Source organism: Saccopteryx bilineata, chromosome 1, assembly GCF_036850765.1.
Source record: "Saccopteryx bilineata isolate mSacBil1 chromosome 1, mSacBil1_pri_phased_curated, whole genome shotgun sequence".
Lineage (NCBI taxonomy): Eukaryota > Metazoa > Chordata > Mammalia > Chiroptera > Emballonuridae > Saccopteryx > Saccopteryx bilineata.
In genome coordinates this window covers 63,406,241-63,430,347 of record NC_089490.1, presented here as the reverse complement: position 1 = coordinate 63,430,347, position 24,107 = coordinate 63,406,241, and the positions used below count along the sequence as shown (strand labels likewise).

General features: G+C 42.2%; 1 protein-coding gene across 5 annotated transcripts in view; it reads left to right on the top strand.

Annotated features, from left to right (window-relative positions):
• Positions 1–24,107, top strand: part of BACH2 (BTB domain and CNC homolog 2) — a 369,568-nt gene that overhangs the window by 248,913 nt on the left and 96,548 nt on the right. For 4 of the 5 annotated variants that reach the window (XM_066254282.1, XM_066254283.1, XM_066254284.1 and 1 more), the window contains exon 4: positions 17,157–17,411. The exons of the other annotated variant lie outside the window; for it this stretch is intronic. In XM_066254282.1, coding sequence (XP_066110379.1) covers positions 17,169–17,411 — 243 coding nt within the window. In that variant the 5' untranslated portion in view covers positions 17,157–17,168. The remainder of the gene's footprint in view (positions 1–17,156; positions 17,412–24,107) is intronic. 5 annotated transcript variants of the gene reach the window in all.

Genomic DNA, 24,107 nt, shown 5'->3' with positions numbered 1-24,107 from the left:
GGCCAGGGCCAATTGAGGCCTTTAATAGTTTCAAAATTCAACCATTTTAGGGCAGGCAGAATTAGTATAATGTTAGAAAAACAGTAGAACAGTGGTTGCCTTGGGCAGCAAGGACTGGCTGGCAAACTATCAAACCCCAGTGAGTGTGCACTTGAGATTGGTACATTTCACTGTATGTGAATTTTACCACAGAGAACAAAACCATAAGCAAATCTAGAACTCTAGCAAATGATATGCACAGAAACAGTAAGATAGATTGACAAATGGATTAGATGAATCGATATATTACAGAGGATAGATGTGTAATGAAGTAAGCATAGCAAAATACTAATTGTAGAATCTAGATATGGATATATAGGTATTCACTGTAAGATTCTTTAAATTTTTCTCTAAGTTTGAAATTTTTCATAATAAAAGTTAGAAAAATTCAAAGTGCAAAACCTTGCAAATATGGGACCAAAGTCTGCTTGCCAATTGTATTCCCTGTCACAAGTTTGAATGTCCCAAAATAGGGAGCAGCATGGCCTGCTAGGAGTCTCCTGGTGAATCCGTCAACAGAATTACAGAAATCCACAGCGAGCTTGCTTGGCTACCCTATGGGGGTAAGGCTTTGAAAAGGAAGTAGTAGTTGAGAAAGGGAGAAGGACATTTACATTTCAGAGTGGCATCATAAAACAGGATCTGCCAGCCGCCTGTATGTGGCCCAGAAAGAAAGCTGATTAGGCTCTATTAAAAACAATGACTTGTTTCATAATTGCACTCATGATACAACGAAAACCCATTTTATTTGTACTTGAAGAAAGACAGGAAGAGCTACAATTCCATGACGTTCTCTTAGACTTACTCTTCCCTCCCCCTATTTTATACTTATCCCCCTTGTGGAAATTAAATGTAAATAAAAGGGCTTAATTTTGGAACAAAAATTGTCTCCATTGCTGACCCAGGCCCCTCCCCTCCTGTATTTTCTCTAACACAACCTAGTTAAAGCCTGAAAGTCAGAAACTATGGCGTTCTGGGATCTTGAGTAAATCAATCTCTTTGAGCCTAAATTTCCAGTTGTCAAAGGGGCAGATTCCATCAGACGATCTATCTACAAGACCCTTCTAGGCCTAGAATGAAACTTCTCTTTTTTTTACCCCGTCTTCCTATCACTTTTCAGGGCCAGCTATAATGCAGTCTCAAATTCAGACCCTGGCATGCTCTAGAAGGAAGACTCTCCAGTCCCAACAAGATATGCAAAAGACTGCTACGAATGTATATATTTAAATAAGCCTGAAGGTTTTAGTCCCAGTAACGTTTCCATCTGTTTTTCTATATCAGTCAGTCATGTAGTTAGTCGAATTTTTAAGACATTTCAAGGGAGAAAAGCCACGATGTGTTACCGTGCATCTCTTCCAAAAAAATATCTAGAAGGGCAGAGAAGAAAATGATCTTTATTTTATTTGTGGAACTGCATGTTTCATTTATGTGGGCTTTTCCCCAGGTGAAAATCTCATTTAAATACTTACAATGGGAAGAGGTTATCAGTTGCTAGCCAGGTGTTTTCCCCAAGGAAGGAAAGCAGAGCAGAGGACCTGTTCCTAGCAGGATGAGTCTGCTTTCATTCTCAGGGTGCAGCAGAGCTCAAAGACAAGAGGAGTTTGTTGTGTCACAATATATAAATAACCCAAGAGGGTAATTGGATAAACCGAATCTCCTCATGTGCTATTTACTCAACTGTATTGCCAAAGGCAGAGTCTCAGCTTCCATTATGTGGGTCCCTTGGTAGGTCTAATTACCTGAGGGGTAATGACACAGATATACATATATGTGTATTTGTAGTCACACAAGATACAACTTTTTTACCAAATTTAGTCGTATCCGTGTTGTATCTTTTCTATCGATTATGTTTCTGTGTTTGCATGTTTCAGCGTGAATACTTACATATTTTCTCCCTTCCATCTACTGTAATCAAATGTGAACAATGGGGCTCCTTAACTAATGAAAGAGGCTAATTATCAAAGACTTGACTTTACTAATATACTCAAGTTGGTGGTGTTTTAGGTGAGGAGAACATGGGCAAGCCGTCTGATTTGGTCCATTATTATATTTTCAATTATCTTGGGTGCTCAGAGAGAGACATTAATATAGTTGAGGATGACATAGCAGATTACTACAGCTCTCTAACCTTTTAAATTGCTAACACTGTCGTAATCTGTAATTACAGAAATCAGTGTGAGAATTGTGGCGCTGCATAATTACCTTTCCCGATACTTTATTGCTGAATGAATTATTAATCAGAATCAGTCTTGTATAGTATTTGCAGCAACTCAGAAGAATAATGTATAATTAAATTTCATTATTCCTATTTTTGTGCTAATGTTTTATGATGTTGTAATTGATAATTAATTGGCCAAAAACTCACACGATACTTGAGAGTTTCAGGTGGCTGGGAAATGTTCCGTGTGCTGAGTTCATTAACTGAGTAATGATCATTCTATAAAGACCACAGGACTAGTCCAGTCGGTATGAGAAAGCTTTTGAAATTCGTATATTAATCATTAAGTCTTTCTTTTCTTAAAAGAAAGCAATAGCTGTGAGCACATACGGATAATTAAGAAATCTTAATAGATTTCAAATCTGGTCAATTTGAAGTAATCAGATGTTGGTTGGTTGTAACTATCAGGTTAATACATTAGATACAGTGAGTGTGCTTCTCTTTGTATCTATTTCCATGCTAATTAAACAACAAGCAGTCTCTATATAACCACAGTCTGAAAAAGAGGATAATGGTGCTATTGCCTGAAAAGCCATTTCCCTCTCCCTTTGATGAGCATAACCAAGAGTCTAGCACATCTTTATAGACAAAGTCTGGTCTAATCTTCTTTTCCAATTGTCCAAAATGCTAAATGGTTTCCCCCTCACAGACACACAGAATTTCAAATCTGAAAGGATTATGAACTTTTCCTTGACTGGCATTCTAACTAAGAATCCGTGGTGTGAGTCTCTCTTGGTGTCCTTTGCAACCTAGGTAACCAGCCGATGCTCAGAATTCAAGAATGTCTTTCATTCAGCCTGAGTTCTATTAAAAAGAAATGTTGTTGGACATTTTATATGAACTTCTGCTACCATTATATTTGATTTTTTTTTTCAAGAAAGTGGTGCTTTTTCTGCTTTTCAAGTGTCTCCTTTAGAAACATACTTTTTTTTTTTTAACAGGTTAACATCTCTTTCTTTCCAGTTAATTTTTTTTTTTTTTTTTTTTGTATTTTTCCGAAGCTGGAAACGGGGAAAGACAGTCAGACAGACTCCCACATGCGTCCGACCGGGATCCACCCGGCACGCCCACCAGAGGGCGAAGCTCTGCCCACCACTGGGCGATGCTCTGCCCCTCTGGGGCGTCGCTCTGCCGCGACCAGAGCCACTCTAGCGCCTGGGGCAGAGGCCAAGGAGCCATCCCCAGCGCCCGGGCCATCTTTGCTCCGATGGAGCTTTGCTGCGGGAGGGGAAGAGAGAGACAGAGAGGAAGGAGGGGGGGGAGGGTGGAGAAGCAGATGGGCGCTTCTCCTGTGTGCCCTGGCGGGGAATTGAACCCGGGACACCTTGCATGCCAGGCCAACGCTGTACCACTGAGCCAACCGGCCAGGGCCCAGTTAATTTTGAAAGCACGATGATAGGGAACTTTACAATGCATATGCTGTGTTTTAATCAATCCTTTTCGAAGCTGATCAGAAAGCCATCTACAGGAGACTGATCCTGGCAATTACAGTATAGATACACCTCACTTTCCTAGGAAGATCATGAGTGGTTTATTTTTATGTTGGTTGTGTCGGCTCCAATGTCTTACACTTCCAGATTATAAATTATTATTAAAGAGGAGTGTGTCCTCAAACTACCATGAGTAGAACTAAGGCACATTTCTGTAGCATTTGAGGGAGAGTGTCTCAATGCCCTTTGTGCTTGTCTGATTTTGGCATGAAGATCAGAAACCTTCCTCTTACCATCTTCTTGAACCCCAGGCCCTCCAGAGCCATGGATGGTCCCAGAGCAGCAGAGGCCCAGGCAGTGATCCTACCAAGCTTGGTCATACTCTGGAAACATTGTTCTGAGGACACAATTGGAGGTCCTGTGTGTCCATCATCTCCTGAGGGCTTGGAGGCTTAGACGCTGAGATGGAGGGCATGATTGGTCCACTGTTGGGCAGTTTGAGATGGGAGGCTGCCCACTTCTGGGAAGGGAGTCCCAGCTGTCTTTCAGAAGTGGGAGTGAGGAGACTATAACCAAGGTAGGACAGTGGAATTACACCCTGCAAGGACCCACACTAGACAGACCAATGGATCATTAGAATATGTCTCACTCTTTGTGGATAGTTGCGCCCAGAAAGCTTTGGAAATAAAGCATACTTAAGACCTTTGCACTGAGAAACTCTACAAATGTGAGCTTTTCTTTCATTGTGTCCATCTAAGCTTTTCCTCTGGCTTTCGCGCCTTCCCATTATCTTGCTTGCGTATCTTGGAGGTTATGTCATTAGTTTTCTCTAGCATTCACGTTGCTCACAACAGACTATACGTTTTCTGTGGGTAAGTGGGTAGGCAAGGTGACCTGGCAACCCAGACAAAATAGGCAGTTCCAGAGGGCAAAGGAAGATGCTGCATGAAGAAGAGGTTTGAAGGAGACTTCAGCAGAAACAAAGGTAATATGAACCAGGGAAGGAGGATGGAGTGCAGGCAGGAGGCCAGGGTTTGCGTTTAAGTAAGATGGTCAGGGAGGCCTTCCTGAGAAGGCAACATCTGAGCAAAGACTTGAGGGAGGTCAGAGCATGAGCTTTAAATCTGAAAACAATCTCTTAGGAGGCAGAGTTTTGTCTTCCTTTCACACTTACGGAGACAGAGACCTTGTGTAAGCTGGCCATGTCATCAAGCTCTAGGAGGTGGCAGGGAAGACATTCCTGGTTTATAGGGTTGCTTGGGATCCGCGGCCATGAGGGATCAAGTGGAGAGTTTCAGCCCTGCTCCTGTTACCCCAAATCCAGGTAACTTGGGACCTACTGTAATTCCAGGAGACAGGAAGGTGGCCGGAAGAGTCTGAGTCCCATAGGCAGGGATAAAGCAGACGATGCCGGTGTGAAAAAAAGACAAGTTGTTGGCAATCTGGGAATAAAAAGTTAACGGAAGACATTGATGTGGTTGAGAAAGAGGAGCTACTTTTATTGAACACTATATGTTGAATGAGTGAATTCATGAACTAATAAATAAACAATAAGTTGTACCCTACCATATAGGTGCTTTTTGTCATACATGCTTTTTGTACAAGTTGGGAAACAAAAGCACATGAAATGTCTTGCCGGAGAAGTTGCAGCTAGCAAATGGCTCAGTTAGGATTCAAAGCCAGGCAGCCCAGCTCCGGAGCCTGATTCTCAGCCATTACACTACACTGTCTCTGTAAACCGTAACGTGTACAGTACGTAGCGAGTGCTTGCTACACGGGCTCACAGATGAGGGAAGCTTCCGGAGAGCGTGCGCGGCTTGTCGGAGAGCACAGCGGTCGGTGGGCAGTCAGGTGCCGGCAGGCTGGCTCCGGAGCACAGCTCTCACCCAGTGCTCACTGACTCTCATGGTGAAAGAGGATTCTGCTTTGTATGAGACATAAGCAAAGGTAGCAGGGACAGAAAACAGGGAACGCTTGTAACAGGAAGGTGGACTTTTCAAAGCAGATACTTTCAGAAAAGATGAGGGGATAGAATCTTAGAAAATGTTATTAGATGAGAAGCCATACAGGCCCCCCATCTGCCAGGCACCCTCCCTTGACATGAAAGAGAAACATATCAGGGCTAAGTGTCCAGCAGAGCAGACATTCTTGATATAAGTATATGTAGAATCAGTCATATGGTGGTGAGGATAATTTCTGATGTAAGCAGAGTACTGGAAACTTTCAGAGCTCTTAGACCCACTGCCTTATTTGACCTTCGTGGTCAGTGTGGAATCTTACGAAGGGAAGGTGGCAATGGTGTCATTGCCAAAGCCGCCAGAGAGTACCAGATCCCACACACTGTCCCATCGTTTTCTCACAGTCCATGAATGGAAATCAAGCAAATTGCCCTTTCCCCAAATTTAAGCGGCAGAGTCTGGCAAAGACAGACATCATTCTTCATGCAGCCCATATTCATGGGCTGTTCAGAACTACACATTAATATAATGTGCAAAGAAATTAATTTTCTTTTTGTAATAACAGCTTTTATTTGTGGAGTGTCGGGTGTAAAACAAAGGCCATCCAGAATACCTGTTGCTTCATTTCATTTCTCCTTCATGTAGCCATTTTGCAGATGGAAAGACCAAGGATTACAGAGTCTAATTAATGTGTGCAAAGCCCTACTGCTAGGAAGCGGGAAAGCAGGGACTCAGACAGAGGCTCCTGCATCTAGGGATAGAGAAGTGGGAAGCAGGGTTGCTGTGGAGTCAGGAAAAGCTGAGAACTCACATCCTGATGGGGGCTTCTCTCTGCTTTTCCAGGTCCCCCTGGCCAGAGGGCCAGCCCTCAACACAGCCCTTTCTGACCATTTGGAAGGAGAGTGTTTTCTCCCCCGTAAATGCTCCTTTCTTAAATATGCTTGGCATTATCTGAAGCATATCCTGTGGAGTATAAACGGTGCATGTGACCGGTGGCGTAGTGTAGAGCATACGATAGGATTCATATTTTAAACAACATACGCAATGTCAGAAGCAGTTGTGTCCCTGCTCTTTGATAACAATCATCATTATTCCGAGGAGCTGCCAAGGACGGCCCAGGGACTTGGAGACTCCAAGCACATCCTTCCCCGCTCCTGCCAGCGCTCTTCCCTGACCTCCTGCCTTTTCCCAGGTCTCCCAGGAGACCGTTTCACATGTGTGTTCATATTCCAGCTCCATTTGATCTCCTCTTTGGTGACAGATGGTCCAAGTGCTGTTATTACCTGATGTGGGATTTAACAAACTGCCAACCAGTGGGTTAGCCTCATGATTTTAATCATTTCTAAATGGAAAAACAGGAATGAGGGTACCGAGGCTTCAGTGGAAATGCACAAATCCTTCCCAAAGCATTTCCCGAAATGACCATTGAGCTGATGGCTTCTCTGTCCCGGTTGGATGCTACCTGCCTTGGGGGCTGAGTTTTGATTGTTCTAGTTACCAGGTGAACCATCTAGCAATCTAAACTTCACCCATCCTAGCCTTCCCCACTGCAGAGAAAATATTTCAGAACAGAACCGTGTTGGCCAAAAGTCCCCGATGTGTGAAAGAAGCGAGTTTCCTTTTATTAAGGACCTTTTCTGTGAAAGCTGTATTTCTGACAAACCTTGGTGACTCACTTCTGTTTTCTTTCCCACCTGTAAGTAGCAAGCCCTCTCAGGAAGCAGGACAAGCACTGATAAAGGTCACAAGGATGAACAGCCACATAATCATAGATATTCTTGATGTGTAGGCTGACTTTTCTGTCAAAAGTTCACTGCAGGTCACCCCCATGAGAAGGAGTTAGGTTTGATAATCCATCCAGTCTTTAGCATCATAATTCCTGGTCAGATGAATCTGCCATTGGCAAGTTATGCATATCAGCACCTCTAAGCAATAACTAGCCCAGAAAGCATGCTGGGAACGGTAGCATTGCTAATGTTGTTTCTTGACTTTACATGCACACCTAAGCCCAGCATTGTCACTGACCTTGTGGGTGAACTTCTGCCAGTAATTGTGCAGTACAGTCTATTGAAGCTAATTTTAGGAGGAACATTTTTTAAATATAACTCTCAGATATTTTCTTCTTTCCTCTTTCCCCCCCCCTTCTTCTCCCTCCTTGCTGTCTTCCTTCCCCCTCTCTCTTCCTCTTCTTCACCCCCAATCAGAACTGAAGCCCACAAATGGCTGAGTTCAGCTTTTGACAGTCTTAGGTTTGACAGCAATGCTAAAGTTGGCATTAGACAGACTTGCAGTCTACCCTTTATTCTGTATTTGACTATCTGTTGTCTTTTCTTAGTCTTTGATTCTCTGTTGTGAGTTTTGACTTGGTTCTTTTGTAAGACAGAATAATTTCTGTCAGGTTCTGGGAACTCCCCTCCCACCCGATAGAGAAGTTCTGGGGAGGGGATACGCACCCTGTGTTGAACTGTGCACTGGGTACAAATCCGCAGTGCCTTCTATTAAAATGTAAAATGATCCGTTGAGTCATCCTCCCTCTGGTTTGACTCAGATGCTTTATGGCGCACTTTGCATGTCATTTCTCTGTAATGATTTCCCCATGGAGAAGGGCGTCTGATAGAATCCAGGCAGGCTGAAGATTGCTCTGAGTCAAATGGATCTTTTATTCTTTTAGTGTTAACCCTTATCGCTCAGTTTCCCATCCTTGCATTTTCCCTGAAGGAACCCTAATGAAGTAAATAGGTTCCACCACCCTCGTTTAAGCCTCCTAATCACTGTTCATAATTTCTTCTCACATTAGCAGCATGAAGCTCAAGGGTAATATTTCTCTTGCTAGGAGGGGAGGGAAGGAGACACTGGGAAAGAATATTTCACACAGATGCCCTGATAGAGAAAAATGTAAAAAAGAAATGGCTTTTCACTGTCCTCTAACTCCTAATAGGCAAGGAGCAAATGCTAATAGGGAGCAGAGATTGATGTACGAGAAATGAATATAAATGGAGAACACAGACACAAAGAAGTAGCACCAGAGACAAACTGGGAATGACAAGATAGAAAAGACAGCTTGCCAAGGAGAGAAAAGGACCTACCTCAGCAGAATAAATGAGGGCTCTGACTGCACTCTTAGCTGGAGGTTTCCACAAAAGAACCACAAGCAAGCATCAAAATACAGAAAACAGCAGGGTAGATGATCACAAGCTACACATTCAAATCTGCTACTCCCTGATTTCCATGCTTTCTCTCTGCCCACTCCCCTCTCTTGCCCATGCCCACACCCCCACGATCACCCAACCTCCACTAACAATAAGCATGTATCTTAGACGACCTGGCTCGGAGTCCATTTCACCACTGATTTCAAAGCATGCCCTTCTTTTACCTAGAGGTGACAGTGTGTGCACGAAGTTGTTGTTAAGAGCCCAAGCCATAGCCTTCTCTCTCACCATGAACAGTGTGATCTCACCTGACATCTCTGGGTGGAGACTCAGAAGAGAGGACGGGCGCCCTGTGATTTCATAGCCGTGGATCTAAGACAGCTGTGAGACCTGTCCTGCCCCCCAGAGTGCTTCTGAGGGTGGGCGGCGGGGAGGACAAACTGTTGAACCATTGCTCAGTACTTATGGGTACTCTGTTCCACTCACACGAGACAGGGGGCCCTGCATTCCTCCTTCCTTTGAGTGGACTCCGTTTATACGGGGGAAACGTTCCCACCGTCATTGTGTGGGTCCTCCTTTCCTCTCCATCTCCCCCCAAAATTGTAATGACATATTTGGAGCACCTCTAACTTTCTTTTAAAAAAAAAAAGCTTTCTCGATAACTATAGTTTGAGAAGTTCATGTTTCAAGTTTTTCCTAAATTTCTATACTTTCAGAGAACCATAGAAATTAGAACTAGAAGTACCTTTTCAGGTCACCTGGTCTATTTCCTCATTGACAGATAAGGAAGTGGAAGTGCATTGAAGTGATTTGGTTTTCACAAGAAAGAAGATGAAACAAGGGATTTCTGAAAAGAGCTGTGCTCTGAAGCCAAAGCCGGGGCTCGGATTTCTCACCGCCTCCCGAAAGGCTTTGTCCCGCATTCTGCCCCATTTTTTCAGTTCCTGATTTAAAACATACAACTTGGCAGTTGGTTAGATTTGATTACCGGTAAAGACCCTTCTGACCTTAAATTGTAGGCTCTAAGTTTTGGGTGTGTTTTCATTTAAAACCCAAAGTCCACCCTAGGACCTTTGCAATTAAGTCACCAAACATGAGGCAGATCACATTGAGTTGTTAACCCTTTCCTACAGTTTTTGTTTGGGGGTAGCTGAGTATTTTACGTTATAAAATAGAACATAGATATAAAAAGTGCATAAGACAAATATATAATCTAACACAAAGTGAGCACACATCTACCTGTCACTGATGTCAGGAGATTGGACATTGCGACAGCACCCTGGAGACTCCCCAGTGCTGCTTCCCCGGGACAGCGCTCTCCCCACAGACGGGGCCTCTGGGTCTTCTCTTTGTAGTTTTACCATCTATGTATATATCCCAAGATATTTAAGTTTTGCCCACTTTTGGACTTCATATAAAATCAAATTCAGTTGTATATTATTATCATCTTGTGTTGTGTTTCTCTGGCTTGATGTTCAACATTAGGTTTGTGAGCTTTATTCATGCTGTTACATGTGGCTCCAATTTGCTTTGTATTCTTCCATTATATGCCTGTATCTCAGCATATTGATTCATTCTGCTGCCGACGGACCTTGTGGTGTTTCCAGTTGAGAGTTATGCTGAACAATGCTGCTGTGAACACTCATATAGAGTTCCTGTGGCAGACATGCAGCAGCGTCCTTGAGTCTAGGAATGAAACTACTGGGTCATAAACTGTGCACTTCTTCATCCTTACTAGATAATGCAAAACTGTTTTCTAAAGAGATTGAACCAGCCTGACCTGTGATAGTGCAGTGAAGGAAGTGCCGACCTGGAACGCTGAGGTTGCCAGTTCGAAACCCTGGGCTTGCCTGGTCAAGGCATGTATGGGAGTTGATGCTTCCTGCTCCTCCCCACTTCTCTCTCTCCCCCCTCTCTAAAATGAACAAATAAAAAAAGTCTTTAAAAAAACTTTAGAAAAATAAATAAAAAATAAAGCGACTGAACCAATACTTAGTGTATGAAAGTCCTGTTGTTTTATAGCTTCAAAAATACCTGATATTGGCAGACCTTCGAAGGTTTTTCAGTTTGGTGGACACGTACCATATCTTTAATTTTTTATTACCTTCACATTAATACATATAATCTGCCACTGATACTCTGATATTTCTTCTTGCTCAGCCTCTGTTTCATGCCCTGACTCTTTATACAGTTTATACTTATGTATTTATGTGCTAGTAGTTATCCCTGTTTTATTATGGGATATTTTGGAAGTTTGTATTATTTTTTTATTTAGATCTGTTTAAAAGAATAAGTGAGCAACAATTTATCAAAAACTTGGGGCTTATTATGATTGTCCCTAATTTTTTAAAAATATTTTTCAACTGTGCAGTAGAAAACATTAACACAAACTCTGTCAGTAGATTGAAGATTGAACTTCCTCCTGAAAGTTCAAGGAAAATGGAAGTTTATATTAAAGCACAAGAATCATTCCAAGCTATTAAGGATCTGATGATACAGTTGCAAGTGTTTCCTCCCAACAACAGCCTTAAATTTCAGTTCCCTTGGCACTAACTAGTCTGCACGCAGATGGAGGGTTTGAGTGAATAAAGAACACAGGACGTTGTCGCTGCTCCTCGTCAGGCCCTGACTTAGCTACCTAAAGCATTAGAGACATTAAGTGACAGGCACCGCACTCTTCCGTTAGAAAATACTGAAATTGGATTGCTTTCCACTCTGAGTAAGAAGTTTGGGTCTCGATGCAATTGAAAAATGTCTCCAACCCAAAAGGAATAACGTCATTTTAATGGCACTGTGCACTCTAAAATTTCTTTTTAACTTTCTTGATAACTTTCTTTTATCAAAACTAACCCTTACCATTTCATTGTAAATAACTTTTTGGAGAAGGAAGGATGCTTGATAAGAACAAAAATTTACTCAGCAATTACTAAATAATTTACTGTTGGATTCACAGAAGTATTTACTTAATGCACTGTTTCTAGGGGAAATGTGGTTGGAATTTCAAGTGAAATGGTTTATAATTTAGTCTTTTTCATTACCTGCAAGGCGTATCCATTTCTTTTCATCTGAAACATCCTAGATATGACAGGCTGTCTGAAAAAAACTTAACATTCTAGTCTTTTATGAATTGTAGCTTTTCAGAGTTTCCACTGTAGACCTTTTGTTGTTCTTTGATTTATACTTTTACCTTCAGAACTGTTAGGCAGTTAATTTCTGAATATAACCCAATAATGAATGAAGAGTGAATGACTTAGTTAATAAGTGTGTTTTCCTTCATTAATATATCTTTTACTGATGAGAGTTGAAGTCTGTGTAGCTTTTTGAGGAGATGAACACACTCGGATACAGTAATAGTAACTAACTTTTACTGCGGAACCATATGTTAAGATGGTTGGGGTACATGTATATGGACGTGTGCAGCTGGGGTTTTTTGGCCGACAAAAAGAAGAGCAAGATCCAGCCAAAACCCAAACCAGACCCTTTGGAAAGCTTTCTTACAATCTGATTTCAGCTAATGTCTACACACTTTAACACATTGTCTAATGCTTAGTGTGAAGACTGGTTGTCAGACTTGTATGTGCTATTTTGGGCTCTGTTACTCGCAGAGTATCTCATTCTTAGACCCCCTGGATCCTGCTAAAGAAATTGGGGTTTGCTGCATTAGGGGTAAGGTGTTGTTTAATTAATATTAGCAAGGCAAGTGAAAATAAAAAAGAAAACTGAATGGGAAATAATGTGGTGATAGGGGAAACAGGTTTCAGGTTGGCATTAGTCCGTCAAAAACAGACAAATTGGAGGAGTTCCTAGAAGAGCACCCATGATAATTGGAGGATGGGGAAGGCTGACTGATATCTAAAAGAAGAAGAGACAGTATGTCCCATTATGCTTGGAAAGGGGCCAACAGGGAGGAAGGTGATGAGCTCCATCCAATAAGAATGGAAAGGCAAAGAGGAATAGAGTGGTGCTGGCAGGCCATAGGAAGGGTTGTCTAGGAGTCATGTAACAAAACCAACGATATCCTCAAACAGGTTAAAGTCTAGCAACGGCTTCCTGGAAATGATAGGTTTTAGATTATACCATTTGATGAGCAGATCTAATTTGTTTTAAGTGCCTTCTAAAACTCTCTGGAAGGTTTAGCCCCTAAAAGTAGATGTCCAGGTTCATGGGACTATCATTTCCTGCTTCATCAAGTCAAGGTGAATATATTGCCACACCTCCTTTATCTTTTCAAACCTGCCCTATTATCAGGCTGGGCAGTCTCTTCTCGAGCCTCTTCCTCCCCCCATTGCTGTCTTAGAGCCAGAAAAAGACTATCTTGCTTATGAGCTGGAATCTGAGAGTCCAGCCACTGCCTGGGCTTCGCTGCTGTTGGTGACTGCTCCTGCCTGGTGGGGGACCCTTGTCCAGTGCTGATGTGCACCTGCCAGGCCCCTACGTAGACCTCAGTGAAGCACCACTCTTAGTTCCCAGGCGGCATATTCCCTTGGTCAGCCGTGGTTCCCAGAACAAACCTCTGGGCTAAGATATCCAGGACTAAAGGAGCTAATACCATCAGCTCCACATATTGTGCCAAAATCTCCTCCTAGGTTTGGATTCCTCGTTTCCTAAAGGTAATTTTACTTCAAGGGATTTATTCCTCCCCTTACTTTCCCATTTACTCAGGGATACCATGATCTATCTCAGCAGATCTTCCTAACTTGGATCTGTGGGAGCCAGGGGGCCAGGTCCCAGTTCCTCTCTCCCAGAAGACTTTGGTTTCTTCCTGCATATTGTCCACTCCATTCTCTGCCACTAGCTCTGCAATGTCAGCAATGAGAGGCGACATAATTGGTCTTTATAAGATCCTAGAAAGCTAACTTCTCTCAACTAAAATGACAATATCCCGTTCCCTATGATCAGTTAGGTATTTCTTTTATGGAACCTTAGACTCATAGAATTGTAAGTCTGTATGAACTTTGCTGGTCTTCTGGTTTAGACTTTTCATTTTACAAACATGGAAGCAGGTCCAGAGAAAAGCGGTCTATCCAAAATGCATAAAGCTGCAGTACCAGAGCTGGGCCAGATGCATAAAGCTGCAGTACCAGAGCTGGGCCAGGAGCCCCGGTGCCAGGTCCCCATCTCCTTCTCCTGCACCTCACTTTCATTTCTCTTTTTTATTTTATTTCATGTCATGTTTTACTAAAAAACTTACAGTTTTGAAGCTTTTTTCTTACTGGTGTAGGTGCATTAATAAATAGATTATAAAAATGAGGTATCTTCTATAAATCCCCTGCTGCTTAAGAATTATGCACATCATTTACATCCTAGAACATTAATTATCCCACCCAGTTTGAGCACTGCCTGCTAACAAAATGTTAGGGAATGGGACCATGTAGAAAGGCAAATACGTTACAATCCAGTAGAGGTTATCCTAGAAATGCAAGATTGGTTTAACATTCAAAAATAAATCATGTTGTTTACCTTAACACACCTTTTAAGAAAGAAAAACTATGTGATTATCTCAATAGATGCAGAAAAAGCATTTGTCAAAATCCAGCATCCGTTCCTGATTTAAAACAAAACAAAAAACTCCCAGCAAATTGGATTAGAAAAAAAACTTCCTCAACTCAATAGGAACATCTGTGAAATACCTGTAGCTACCATCATAAATAACTGAAAGGCTAAATACGCTTCTTCTGACATCAGGAATAAGGCAAGTCTATTTGCTCTTACCACTTATAGTACTAGAGGTAGAAGCAGAATTAATTCATCTAGCCGATGCAGTAAGGCATGAAAAAGACCTTGAAATCATCCAGATTGGAAAGGATGTAAAATGTCTTCATTTACAGACAGCATAAGGTTCTATATAGAAAATCTATGGAATCTACCAAAACAAAAAAGGCTATGAAAACTAATAAGCAAGTTAGACAAAGCTGCAGGATACAAGATCAATACAAAAAAATCATTTATGCTTCTATATACTAACAATGAAAAGTCATAAACTTAAAAAAATAAACCACTTATAATTACATTAAAAGATTAATACTTAGGTATGACTCTGAAAAATATATTACTTTTGTTTAGGCAAAGATATTTTTAGATACAATACCAAAAGCATGATTTATAAAAGAAAAAAAAAGTTCTGAATTGGACTTGATCAAATGAAAACTTTCTGCTATTTGTAAAACACCATTAAGAGAATTAAAAGACAAGCTACACACTTTGAATATTTGGAAATCACATATTTGATAAAGGACTTTTATTCAGAATATATAAAGAAGTCTCAAAACTCAATACAGGCATACCTCAGAGATATTGTGGGCTTGGTTCCAAACTACTGCAATAACCTGAGTATCTCAATAAAGCGGGTCATAAGCTTTTGAGGGGGCAGGGTAAGGAAAAGAGAGAGAGAGAAGAATCACATCATTGTTCCACTTAGTTGTACACACATTGATTGCTTCTCTAATATGCCCTGACTGGAGCTCAAACCAGTGACCCCCAGTTCCCCAAGCCAGCACTCTCAGGTTCGAGCCGGTGACCCCAAGATCGAACTGGCAACCCTGGTGCTCTGAGACAATGCTCTATCCACTGCGCCATGGCCAGGGGAAGTCATAATCATTTTGCTGGTGGAGGTTCTTACCTTGAATTTGTGAAAAAGATATCTTTGAAGCACAATAAAATAAGGCATGCCTGTAATAAGAAAACAAAACAAAAAATGGGAAAACCCGAATAGACATCTCTCCACAGAAGATAGATGAATAAGCTCAACATCTTCACTCATTAGAGAAAGGCAAACTGAAACCACAAAAAGACCCTCCAGTGTACCTGTTAGAATGGCCACAATTAGAAAGACTGACCATACCAGGCAATGGCAAGGATGTGAAAGAACTGGAACTCTCTTACACGGTTGTTGAAAATATGAAATGGTACAGGTACATCCACATTAGAAAACTGGGGCAGTCCTCTTAAAAAGTTAGACTTACACATACCAAATAATCCTTCCATTCTACTTCTAGGTATTCACACAAGAGGAATGAAAGGATATAGTCATACAAAGATTTATATAATAACCTATAGCAGCTTTTTCTGTAATAGCCAAAAACTGGACCTCAATATTTGAGAAACATCCAAATATTCATCAGTAGATGAATGGATAAAAAATTGTGCTGTATCCATATACTAGGACACTACTTAGCAATACAGAAACATACAGTTGACGCACACGATATAGCAAATCACAAAATACACTGAGTTTAGAAGCCAGAAATAAAAGGACATTTATGTAAAATCTAAAAAATGACAATATATATAGTGTCAGCAGACCTGTGGTTTCAGGAGGTGGGGCCCAGAGAGCTACACGGGAGGGACTGTGAAGAGGCAGAGAGAGATTGTTGTTGATGGAAGGTGTGATCACTGCCTTGATTGTGATGATGTTGCACAGTTGTATCCATATGCCAAACTACATCGAACTGCACACTATAAATAGATATATAGTTTATTGTATATTAAAGCTGTTAAAAAACAAATAGGCATAAAGCCAAAAAGAAAGTAATACTCACTGTTGGAATTCATAGGAATAGTTATATTTGTTAATTACAGATATTGTTTTGTAAATACGTCAGTGGACACTTTTAAAGCAAAGAGCCATTTTTTTGAAAGTGATCTTCACTGTTGAATACAACTTTTTCATGACTCCTGTTGTGACATATTGTTTCCGTAAAGAGGATGTGCATCAAGTCTGCTGGGATGATGACAGCACAACCCCAGTTCTTCTCCAGAACGTTTTGTGAGCAACAACAGCCTTGTGTTGGTTGTGCTTACTCCTGAAGTGTCCGAGGGCAATGCAATCAATCGCTGGCTACATCTACTCCGCAATACACAGACAGTTTTTAGAGTTTAGATCACTTGTTAAATTATATATTGTGATTAGATATTTGGTCTCTTAGCCAAATTCCAACTTAGCAACTGACATGTATTTAAATCACAAGAGCATTACAAATGCTCCAGAATGATTCATTTCCTCTGAACGCAAAGCTCAAATTAATACTTGAATTGGGACTATGAATACATGAATGTTTCTTTTCAGTCAGCCAACAGAATCAGAACTACCAAGTTTTAAAGTATGTATGTGTTTTAAATGTTTTGGGCATTCCACTAAAAAGGCCTGACTTTGTTTCCATGAGGTTAAAGGACACTGTATGTGGAAAGGATAAAGTCAGCCATAAAATGTGACTTTCCAGGATGTTTCCTGAGCTGATTGTGCTGAGCACAAACATGCTAATTATGCCCCTTCTGAGGGCAGTGAGACTTAGCAACCATGAAGTTCTTTCTCACCTTCTCTCTGTGACTCAGATAGTGGTGAACCGGCCTGTCTTTCTTCCAGGGTGTGAACGGCATGTCTGTGGATGAGAAGCCTGACTCCCCCATGTATGTGTATGAGTCCACTGTCCACTGCACCAACATCCTCCTGGGCCTCAATGACCAGCGGAAAAAGGATATTCTCTGTGACGTGACTCTGATCGTGGAGAGGAAGGAGTTCCGGGCCCACCGGGCTGTGCTGGCTGCATGCAGTGAATACTTCTGGCAGGTGCTGGTCGGACAGACGAAAAATGACTTGGTGGTCAGCTTGCCTGAGGAGGTACAGTAGTTTGGTTTGATTGTGTGTTGCTGATGGAGGCATAGTGACCTGTAGGATATTGGCTGAACAGGAACTAGAAGGTGGACTTCTGTACTATATCCCCACTCAGGGGCTGATGTCCAGGTCACCCACACGTTAGATTTGTGTCATAGCCAGTTTCTATTTGATAACATGTTAAGTCTCAGAGGCATGAATCTGAACAGAGCATCTTTCTTGAAGGGAACTGAACCCCACCTGTGGCTCATAGTCACTCATAGTTTCTAGTTCACTTACTCTTCAGGTTTTGAGTAGTTCAGCCAAAGTTTGGTAGAGTCCTAGATGTGGGATCTGAATCACTGGGACGGTTGCTATGGTTTTTCTGTTTCAAGTGATTGAAGGATCACTTGATTTCCCCTGAGAGTTAAAGAATGAGAGTATTCACAGTACCTTCCCTGCTTGGGGGAAGAGTAAAAGCAAGCAGTAATTTTCACAGTTAATGTAGTAAGATTCTAAGAAGTGTAAACTTGCTTTTCTCACCATCGTTGAAAATACCCTACTCAAGTTTCTTAATTACTCCAGGGAGTCCACTCATTTCTGTCCATTGCAAACACTGGTAGTTGGACCTGACCTGTCCAGAGATGACATTCAGTTGAATGGTTTGAGCTGCAGGAATTCAAAGGATGGGCTTCACAATGACAAACCATTAAGTTGGTCACCCTTTGAACTGTGTTTACGATTTCTCTTCTTCCATCATCCTGACTCCCCCGCATTTTCATGGGACCAAGGGTCACACTGAGCAGCCTTAGACCTTGTGTCCGGGGGCAGACCCATTCCCTGGGCACCAGTGCAGTGGCTCCACCAGTAGTGCAGACTGGGCCCTGTGCCGCCACGGGGTCTGACTCCCATCCATAGTCTGCCCCAGAGCTGTGCAGTGACACAACAAAATTCTTCATAATTTTTTAAGCAGCTCTTCATAGCAACCCTAGGAGCAAACACAGATCCTGTCACCCAGATGTGAGGTTCTAAGGAGTGTGACTAGCATTAAATCCCAGGATCACAAACTCAGATGCCTCCAGGGGCCTGGCAAATAATATAAATGAGTAAAGGGGGAGGGGTATGGATAAGACAAGAGGAGGTGGTGGGGCAAGCACCTCCTCCACAGAAAGGCATCCAAACTCAACACAAAGAACAAATAGACAAGTAAGACCTGGGGGTTGGAGGGGATCACCAGACTCAGCCCCTTGTTAAGCAACATCTGCTGTGACTCTTGCAGAGCAGGAAAGTGACCAACTGATAATGTGAGAACCTACATAAAAGGCTCCTTCTTACCGCTCACACGGGGGTGGGATTCAGCTGGTTCGCACAGGTTCAGCAGAACAAATACCCTAATTTTTTGTTAAGTTCGGCAAACTAGTTGTTAAAATGGCACTTGGGTAGTCGCCCAATGTGGAAGTCCCAAATTTATATTCCTTACTCCTTTTTAATGTTCATCTGCTCAACAGCGTATTCTAAGTGCCTATAGTAATGTTCATTCTGTCTATAGGCGAAAAAATTGCAAGTGAGGACGCCAATCAAGAAGCAATACGGAAATATTTTAAATAAAACAAAAAAGTTTTATTGTTTTTTGTCAAGTATTATTTAATTTTTTTTTTTTCATTTTTTTGAAGCTGGAAACAGGGAGAGACAGTCAGACTCCCACATGCGCCCGACCGGGATCCACCCAGCACGCCCACCATGGGGCGATGCTCTGCCCACCAGGGGGCGATGCTCTGCCCATCCTGGGCGTCGCCATGTTGCAACCAGAGCCACTCTAGCGCCTGAGGCAGAGGCCACAGAGCCATCCCCAGCGCCCGGGCCATCTTTGCTCCAATGGAGCCTTGGCTGCGGGAGGGGAAGAGAGAGACAGAGAGGAAAGCGCGGCGGAGGGGTGGAGAAGCAAATGGGCGCTTCTCCTATGTGCCCTGGCCGGGAATCGAACCCGGGTCCTCCGCACAATATTTTTTCTTTAACATTTTAAAACTCTTATAACAATCTAGTTTTGTGTACCTCTTTTATTCTTATTTAAGTATTCAATGCATGAAATAATAAACTACCTTTCAGTATATCATTTTTTTATATTTAAAATGGTCATTAGGCCTGACCTGTGGTGGTGCAGTGGATAAAGCGTCGACCTGGAAATGCTGAGGTCACTGGTTCGAAACCCTGGGCTTGCCTGGTCAAGGCACATATGGGAGTTGATGCTTCCTGCTCCTCCCCCCTTCTCTCTCCCTCTCTCTCTCTACTTTCTAAAATGAATAAATAAAATTAAAATAAAATTTAAAAAAAAAATAAAATAAAATGGTCATTAGGGCAGAGAACCAGTTGTTAAATTATTTGAATCCCACCACTGCCCTCACAGCACTTACAAGTAGGTAACTAGAATGATCCCAGCACTAAAAGCCAAAGGACAATTCAGTTGTAGGTAATGTAATTGGGGCTGGGTAGGTAGGGAAGCTCATTGAACCGCGGCTGTGGTGTGACCTGTGGGTCAGAGCTGGATTCTCTTCCTTGGCATTTGTGAGTGAATAGCATCATTAGGTGAGATAGTAAATGTAAAAGCTCTCAGCATGGTCCCTCACCCATCATAAATATTTGTCAAATGTAAGACTCTTTCTTCTTCTCTAGGTGGGGAGCCAGAATGCCTTTTGAATCTATTCCAACTCTAGAATTCCCTGGAAATATTTGGAAATCTTTTAATGATCCAAAATGGTCTTAGGGGGAGGAGAGGCGAGGCTTACAGTGAGTTTATTATCTATGTCTCTTTGAGAATCACCTCATTTATATGTTGTTTTTGTACTTATTTTCCAAAAAATTAGATTATATTACAATATATTTACAGATGGAAATCATATTTTATGTAATCAGCTTCTCTACAGTGACTGTGGGCCCCGTCTCTGAGCGTCCCTGCACCTGTGCCCAAAGCCCTGGCCACCCCGTTACCTCTGGGATCCTGATCTCGTCATTAGTCATTTAACCTCTGTGAGTCCAGTCCTTATCTGCAAAAAACCCTTAAATTCTGATGTCCTTGAATTATTTATCATAATACACTGCCAAGGCAGTAAAATTGGAAGGAAAACGAGATATCAATGCATATAGCATAACGTAAAAGTCCTTTTTTAGCTCAAATCCCTGTGGCCATCTCCTATTTCTTTGGCATAGGGCACTCTTCAAAGTTAGAGGCACAGTGTACGGTCACCACACAAAAAATCTGCGCTATGACCTTTTTGACTCTGTGTTCCAGTTAAGTGGGAATTTGCGATGTGTTGATTTTCTTTCTTCCCAGCCGTGGAAAATGATTGCAGTCCCTACATTGTCTGCATTTCCAAACTGTTAAAACATTCTGGTTGTTCACACGTACTTGAAACCTTCAGCCATTAACTACATGCTTTTTTCTTCTATGAAACATGCATTCCTGTTGTCAGTAACCCAGCTCTAAGAATCTTGCTGACTGGCCCGTGAGCTAGCTGCAGTGGCGTTCTCCTTTGTGGCTCTGGAATTATTTCTGAGGCCCCCTTCCAGCAGTCCTGCGCCCCTGCTCAGAGCACCCTCCTGTGGCCCCAAGCACTGGGCATTGTTTTCTTCTTGCTGTGCACACAGTGAGGTGTCTTTGCAGGCTCTATGGCCGTTGTCCCTCTTAGCTCAGTAAATACTTCATAGAATTTGAATTAAGTGGTGAATAAGCAAACAAACAAAATCCCAACCACTACCTTGGAAAGTAGCTGCCTAAAACTGACTGGCATTTGGTACACGTGATGTAAGAAAAAGCACTTGATTAGCCCCTTGGAAATCTTTGAACCTCATCATAATTCTATCACTGAACTCAGATCAGCTTCTGGGCCTGTCCCAGTCTTGTTCACACTTGGCCTGCCTCTCCACTCCCCACCGGCCAGCGGTTATGTTTCTCAGGGGCCAGCACGACCTAGTCTGAAAGCTCCTCCTGGGACTCTGAAACTTCCAGACACAGTCTGCCTCCAGCCCTGCTCCCCTGCTCGGTCGCTTGAGGCCAGACCCAGCCCTGGCTCCCAGCTACTGTTCAGTTGTGTAGTTCTACTCCATAATCCTGAGTATTGATGGGCAACACAATTACCAGCAAATTAGAGCCCCGGTGCCCGTGTAGCCTCTTAACTGGAAAAGGGAGAGAAAAAAAATAGAGACCTCCTGCCAGAACCCAAAAAGAAATTGAATTGTCTTGCCTTCTCCCCCTAAAACAGAGTGACACATAGTCCTAGATGGTCAGTGGTCAGCAAACTGCAGCTCGCGAGCCACATGCGGCTCTTTGGTCCCTTGAATGTGGCTCTTCCACAAAATACCACGTGCGGGCGCTACCTCGATAAGGAATGTACCTACCTATATAGTTTAAGTTTAAAAAATTGGGTTCTCAAAAGAAATTTCAATCATTATACTGTTGATATTTGGCTCTGTTGACTAATGAGTTTGCTGACCACTGTGTTAGATGATTTGAGTGTTGGCTCCCCATTGAAAAACACACCCAGAAATGTGTGTTGGCAAATACTAAAAGAGAAGGCATTGTACCTGGTACTTTGATTAAATAATGAAATAGATCGTGTAATTTATAATTAGTAAATATATTTTGTGCTAAGAGATGAAGAGAAAGTGGTTGATGTGCCAGCATTGCAAGGCCATGATCCCACTGCTCATTCATATTAAAGCTGACTCAACAAATACCTCCTGAGCTGTAGTCACAAAAACCATTTCATGCTGGATGTCGACGATGCTGAAAGTGCATCGCAATTGTGAAGTTCATTCTCATGGTATGTTGAGTACAGAGGGTAGGAATGGGGTGTGCTTCCTTAGAAGACATGGAGCTCACAATGGGTTTGTCATTCAACCGTGTTCTTATAGCTGATTGGCTCACTCTCATAATACTGAAGGAAGAGGCAGCTGTTAAAAGGTTATTGCCAAGGTCTAATATCAAAGAATCAAAAGATAACTGTTGGCAAGGATGTGGAGAAAAAGGTACCCTGTGTACTGTTGGTGGGAACGTAAACTGATAGAGCCATTATAAAAAAACTATTTGGAGTTTCCTCAAAAAATTAAAAGTAAAACTAGCATGTGATTCAGCAGTCTCATTTCTGATTATATATCTGTAAGCATTATTCACAATATCCAAGATGTGGAAACAACCTAAATGTCTATTGACATATGACTGGATAAAGAAAATGCCACATATACATGTATACATATCTATATCTATATATGTATACATATACATATATATGTATATATGTATGTGTGTATAAACATACACACATACATACATACATACAACAGAATATTACTCGGTCTTTGTCTTTTTAAGTGAGAGGAGGGGAGATAGTGAGGCAGACATGCGCCCTGACGTGGATCCATCTGGCAACCCTGCCTGGGGCCGATGCTATAGTACTGAGCTATTTTTAGTTCCTGAGTCTGCCATGCTTGGAGCAACCAAGCTATTCTTAGTGTCCAGAGCCATGCTCGAACCAATTGAACTACTGGCTGTGAGAGGGGAAGAAGAAAAGAAGATGGGGAGGGGGAGAGAAGCAGATGATTGCTTTTCCTATATGCCCTGACCAAGAATTGAACCTGCAACGTCCATACACCTGGCTGATGCTCTATTCACTGAGCCACTGGCCAGGGCGAGAATATTATTCAGTCTTAAAGAAGAAGAAAATCCGCTTGATCAGGCGGTGGCGCAGTGGATAGAGTGTCGGACTGGGATGCAGAAGACCCAGGTTCGAGACCCTGAGGTCGCCAGCTTGAGTGCAGGCTCATCCGGTTTAAACAAAAGCTCACCAGCTTGGACCCAAAGCCACTGGCTCAAGCAAGGGGTTACTCGGTCTGCTGAAGGCCTGCAGTCAAGGCACATATGAGAAAGCAATCAATGAACAACTAAGGTGTTGCAAGGAAAAACTGAAGATTGATGCTTCTCATCTCTCTCCGTTCCTGTCTGTCTGTCCCTGTCTATCCCTCTCTCTGACTCTCTCTCTGTCCCTGTAAAAAAAAAAAAAAGAAAAGAAAATCCTGCTGTTTGCAGCAACATGGGTAAACCTGATGGACATTATGCTAAGTAAAAAAGCCAGACATAGAAAGACAAATATTGCATAACCTCATAATCTCACTTGTATGTGGCATCTAAAAAATGTCAAACTTCTCTAATAGAGAGAGTACATGGTTGGTACCAGGGGCTGTGGATGGGGCATAAGGCAAAAGAGGAGATATTGATGAAAGGGTGCACACTTTCATTTATAAGATGAATACTTCTGGAAGGCTAATGTACAGCGTGGTTACTGTAGTTAATAATGTATTATAGCCTGACCAGGCGGTGGTGCAGTGGATAGAGCATCGGACTGGGATGTGGAGGACCCAGGTTCGAGACCCCGAGGTCACCAGCTTGAGCCCAAGGTCACATTGGCTGAAGCAAGGGGTCACTCGGTCTGCTGTAGCCCCCCCCCATCAAGGCACACATGAAAAATCAATCAAAGAACTAAGGAGCTACAACAAAGAATTGATGTTTCTCATCTCTCTCTCTTCCTGTCTGTCTGACCCTATCTGTCCCTCTCTCTGATTCTCTCTGTCTCTGCCATAAAAAATAAATAAATAATGTGTTATATACTTAAAATTTGCTAAGAGAATAGATCTCAATTGTTCTCATCAAAAAAATAATAACAACAACATGGG